General features: G+C 59.9%; 1 protein-coding gene across 1 annotated transcript; it reads left to right on the forward strand.

Moving 5' to 3' along the window:
- Positions 1 to 1,447: 1,447 nt before the first annotated feature.
- CD72 (CD72 molecule) lies at positions 1,448 to 3,738 on the forward strand (the record flags this gene model as incomplete). Its single annotated transcript, XM_084236357.1, has 5 exons — positions 1,448 to 1,517; positions 1,606 to 1,713; positions 2,875 to 2,964; positions 3,139 to 3,431; positions 3,688 to 3,738. 5 exons carry the CDS (start codon positions 1,448 to 1,450, stop codon positions 3,736 to 3,738), a joined length of 612 nt encoding a protein of 203 aa, XP_084092483.1.
- Between the last annotated feature and the right edge of the window lie 1,730 nt (positions 3,739 to 5,468).

Below are 5,468 nucleotides of genomic sequence, written 5' to 3' on the forward strand. Positions count from 1 at the left end.
CCATTGCTCAGCAGCGCCAACCTTCCCTGTCCTTGAGGGCGCTCTCAGTCCGGGCCTTCCCCCACAAATGTCCCTTGTTCCTCTGGGCTGGATGTAAAGGGACAATGTTGGGACCTGATTTTTTTTTAAAGATTTATTTACGTATGCATACAAGAACTGGGGTACAGGCCAGAGGTACGGAGGGTGAGAGGATTCACCAGAGACAGAGTGGGCTCCCTGGCGGGATGGGATGGAACTGGTGATGCAGAGGCTGCTGATAGCTTCACAGTGCTGTGCTTAACCCCTTGGGCCACCAGGGAGGCCCCAGTGTTGGGACTTTTTAAGAGAAAACAAAACCAAACCACAAGACATCAAACATCAAAACCTCAATTGGGGCCTCCCTGGTGGTGCAAGGGGTCACGACGCAATCTATGAAGCTATCCGCAGCTGCTGCAGCACGAGTTCCATTCCATGCCAGGGAGCTACCCACATGGCGCAGCAGACCTCTCCTGACTACCCCGCTGCTCCCCTCAACAGTGTATTTCAGTCAGTCTGCCTGTTCTGTTCCCCACTCTGTCTCTGGTGAGTACTCTCACCCCCCACACCTCTGGCCTGTACCCAGTTCTTGTATGCATAAATAAACCTTAAAAAAAAAAAACCTCAATTGTTCCAGATTTTACCTCAGTACCCAGCCCTGCATTGCTTCTTTGCCTCTCTTCTGTCTCAGAAGCTGTAGCACTTTAAAAAAATATATATTTATTTAATTTTGCGTTGAAGACCTGGGGTGTAAGCCAGAGTTGCGGGGGATGGGTGTGTGAAAAGATTCACCAGAGACAAGAGTGGGGAGCAGAACAGGCACATCTACTGAAATACACTGCTGAGGGAGCAGCGGGCGAGCCAGCAGAGGCTGTCGCAGTGATAGCTCTGAGACATACTCAACCCCTAGGCTACCAGGGAGGCCCTGTCCCTCATCCTTATCCCAAGCTGGGCCAGTCTCAGCCCCTGTGTCTCCTGGACTCGGCCAGCTGGGCGGGACTCAGGCCTGAGCACATACAGACCACATGGTCTGGCAGAGCAGGATGGGATATGAGGTGGGGGGAGTCCTTGGGAGGGGGGCGGTGAAAGGCCACGGTGTGATCAGGAGGGCAACAAGGGCACATGCAGGGGGATCAGGACAGGACACCGGGACAGGCCTGACACGCCCAGCCCCTGCTCCACGCGCTGGACCTCAGTTGAGCCTCCCCTGGCCTGGTCCGGCTCGGGGATGTCATCTGCTTCACTGAACCCATCTGCCTGACGCTGCTCGCATCTTCCTCTTTTGTGACTGGAAGTCACAGGGCAGAGCGCTGAGCTGCGGGGTCAAGAGGAGAGGCACGCACGGCACACAGCATGTGAAGGGACTGAAGGGACGTGGCAGGGGACACTCCGGCCGGTGGGGGAGGGAGCCAGAGGCAGAGGGGTCAAGGCCATGGCCCAGGCCATCACCTACGCAGACCTGCGGTTCGTGAAGGCGCCCCTGAAGAACCCGCTAGAACAAGGTAAGGGGAGAGGAGGCCGCCCCTGGATGCAGCAGCCCCCCCTTCGGGTCTCCACACTCACCCAGGAGCCCTGTCCTCGCCTCTCCAGACCCGGATGCTGACGAAGATGGGGAGCTCACCTACGAGAACGTGCAGGTGTCCCCAGCCTCGGCGGGGCGCTCAGGCCCGGCCTACTCTGGACTGGGGGAGAAAGCAGGCAAGGAGGGGCGGGCAAGGGGGTGGTGAAGGGGGACCCGGGCCGGTGGGGCTCTGCGGCGCTCCTGGGCGCAGGTGCTCGCGGGGAAGGGGGGAGAGGCTCGGGCAAGAGAGGGGCCTGGGAGAGGCAGCCAGGGAAGAATAGGGCTCCAGCCCGGGTAGGGGTCCCACAGGGGCCGGGGTCTCCGGAGCCGTCAGACGGCCCGCGGGGAGCAGAGCTGGCGGGGGAGGGAGGGCGGGCGGAGGCGACAGGGAGAGGCCGGGCGCACTCCCCGGGCAGATTTCGGGTACACTGAGGAGGTCCCAGGACTAGACGAGGGAGCCCGGGAGGGCGATGAGGCGGCCCGGCGGGCCCAGGAGGGGCGTGAGAGCGTCGGTCCCCGGGGAGACGAGGAACTGGTGGGGGGGGGGGGTGCCCAGGGTGTCCTGGCCGGAGGGCGTCGGAGAGACACTAGGGTCGGCGCGGGGAGGCCTCGGGCGGGGAGGGGGGTCGTCCTCCCTGGCTCACCTTCACCCCGGGGGGCGCTTCCTCGGGCAGGGGTCCCGTGCCAGCAGCCAGAGGCGCCCGTGCGCCCCGGGACGTCGCCGGCCGCCGGGAGGCTGCGCCCCTGTGAGTCCGCGCCCCCCCACCTCGCGGGCACCCCCCCCCGCCCCCCGGCCAGATGGGGGGTCTGGGTCGGAGGGACCCGCCCCCTCGGGGCTGGGACCGGGCTTGGGGGCGAGAGAGGGAAGTCAGGTCGGGTCCCGGGAGCGAGCCCCCACTTCAGGCCTCCGGGGCGCCCCCGAGCCCCACCCCCGCCTCTCTCACCCCCATGGAGCGTTTGTATCTTCTCCAGGCGTCGCCCAGATCGCCCCCTCCAGCCCGCACCCCCTCTGGCTAGTTCCCATTCACTGACCCCCCTCTCCCGCCTCCCGCCGAGACTGACTTCCGCATTTTACTAGGTAGCGCCCCACAGGCCCCGTCGGCACCCCCACCCCGACCCCCGTCCCGGCGCGCGCGCCCCAGTTCCCAGCACCTCCCCTCTGCTCCAGGGCTCCGCGCCTGGCCTCGGCCTCTGGGGGTGCTCATGCCCGGGAACGTCTCCACCCACCCACCCACACCTCCCTTCCGTCCATAAACGTTCCTGGGGTTCCCTGCACCTCATCCCACTGTCTCCCCAAGGCCGCGCAGCCCACGTTCACTACTTCCTCGCCGGCCTGCTCCTCACCTGCCTGCTGCTGGGCGTGGCGGCCACCTGCCTGGGAGTGCGCTGTGAGTATGGCGGCCCCCACCGCGCGCCCCCACTCTAGCCTTGGTCTCAGATGTTATAACTCACCCTGCTGTGCAAAAAGTTGCAAGGAGTAGAAAAATGATGGATGCTGAAGTCCAGGGCAGCAGGGCACGCTGAGGAAGATGCCCTCCAAACTGCTCTTTCTGGCCAAACAGATCTGCAGGTGTCTCAGCAGCTCCAGCTGGTGAGTGGGGTTCTGGAAGCCACTAACAGCAGCCTCCTCCTCAAGACTGCACAGCTGGAGGGGAAGGACCAGGAGCTGCAGGAGTCCAAGGAGGATCTGGACCAGAGCCAGCAATCACGACAGGAGGAACAGAGGGTCTTCCAGGCTACCCAAGAGAAGCTACAGACCTGCCAGTTAGAGAAGGAGAAGGCGGAGAGCGACTTCCAGCAGGAGGAGGAACGGAGAAGGAACCTGGAGAAGGAGAGCCTGAGAAGAGCGCAGGAGGCAATGAAGTTTATCTCATGCCCTTCACCAGGTACTTGCTCTGGGAGAGGAGAGCCGGGCGGGTCTGCTGTGAGGCAAGGATTGAAGTGAGAGACACTCAAGGCAGGAGTTCATGTGTCTGTGTGTCTGCCTTCCTATCTAATTGGGTGGGGGAGGGATGTTGAGGGATGTTCCATGGCCACAGCTGCACCCAAGCTGCTCAGGAAAGGGACAGTGAACCAGAGTAATGGCTGTCATGAGCTGTCTTGGCCAACAGGGAGAAGGTTCTAGCTGCATGCTGGATTCAGGGGGACTCACCCAACTCTGAAGCAGATCCTGTTGGGGAGAGGGGGGTGGCAGTGCAGATCACACTGCAGTGCAAATCACACTGTCCAAAGCAGCAAACCCAGGTCTCATTCTTGACACCGATGTCAAGGATCTGGAAAGCCAGTGAACTTGGATGTGATCTTGGATGGGAACGTGGATGTTTGCACATTTTCCTAAAGAGAGGGTCTATAGGCTAATTTTCAGTACGTCTGAGATTCCCCCAAAGGTTAAGAATTACTGATTGGGGAGGTGCAGTCTGGTGGTGGGACAAGGCAATTAAAGCTCCCATGGGGGGTGGGACTCACAAGGAGGTGGGTGGGGGTGGTATGGGGCAGGGATCTGGGTGGGGTGTTCATCCATGTTGAAAGACAGAGCCCAGCTCAGTCTGGGGATGAGGGAGGAACCACATGCAAGGGGAGAGGCTGTGCCAGAGCAGGCTGAGGTTTGAGGCAGGGTGCCAGGCCCTAGGCAACTGGGATGTCCATGGACTGGTTATCTATGGTCGAGGTTAGGCTCAGTTTCCTGCAGGGCACATCTGGATACTCCTTCAAGGTCTAGACAGCAAGATTATGTGCACACCCCTCCCTCCAGCGCCTTCATTTCTTTAACCTTATTCTCTAAGACCCTCAGTTCCATGGCCACAGCTGCACCCGAGCTGCTCTTCTGCTGAAAAGCTGGTTTCGGATCTCCACTCTGAACACACTGTCCGCCCCTCCAGCCTTTCCCTATGCTTCTTCAACCTCAGTGATGCCTCCAACCCACGGACTCCCCCCCCCTCCCGCCTTCCCACCAGCTGGCACCTGGCCTCACCTCTCTCCTCCCATCTTGAATTCCAGGGCCCATCCCTTCAACCACTCCTTGTTCCTCTGTCCTGTGCTTCCTTTTTTTTTTTTTTTTAAAGATTTATTTATTTATTTATTTATATAAGCACTGGGTACAGTCAGAAGCGCAGGAGGGTGAAAGAACTCACCAGAGCCAGAGCGGGGAACAGAACAAGCAGACTGACGAAGTACACTGCTGAGGGCAGCAGCGGGCAGCAGGAGAGGTCTGCGCGCCATGTGGGACCCTCGCTGGTGGCCTGGGAGCAGCCGGGGATCTAAACGGCGCTGCAGAGGCTGCGGGCAGCTTCCCAACCCAGCGCCACCAGGGAGGCCCTGTCCTGGTGCTTCTGTCGGGCAATAGCTCAATTCTGGATGAACTCACCTGCCCACCTTGCCCATGGCTGCGCCAGGCGACAAACTGTGCCACTGAAAGTCTAGTCTCAACCTTAGCTGGGGTCTCAGCCTGGACTCTGCAGTGGTTGATTTGCCCTTGGTGATAACTCCCCTCACCATCTTTCTCCTTTTCAGGCAGATGCTGTCCTGTGGGATGGATACAGATTGAGAACTATTGCTTTCACATCTCACTTACTCGGAGAACTTGGGATGAGAGTCAAAAGTATTGTACATCTTTGTCCTCTAAGCTGGCCACATTCCATGGCAGTTATCCTTCAGTAAGCACACCCTTACTCAGGGAGCGCGGTGGGTACTGTTATGTACAGGACATATGCCATCGAGACAGCAATGGCAGCGCACACGCGGTGCCGATGGTGACATGCCTTTTCCATGCAGCTTCTCCAGGAGGCTCCTGCTGACTGGCTAGTGCTGGCACGAGAGTTGCCTTCTGACCCATTTTTACTTTAGCCTGTTTCTCACCTCAGCCTTCTGGTCAGCAACGTGGGCTGCCTAACAC

The sequence above is a fragment of the Talpa europaea genome (genome assembly GCF_964194135.1).
Source record: "Talpa europaea genome assembly, chromosome: 7".
Classification (NCBI taxonomy): domain Eukaryota; kingdom Metazoa; phylum Chordata; class Mammalia; order Eulipotyphla; family Talpidae; genus Talpa; species Talpa europaea.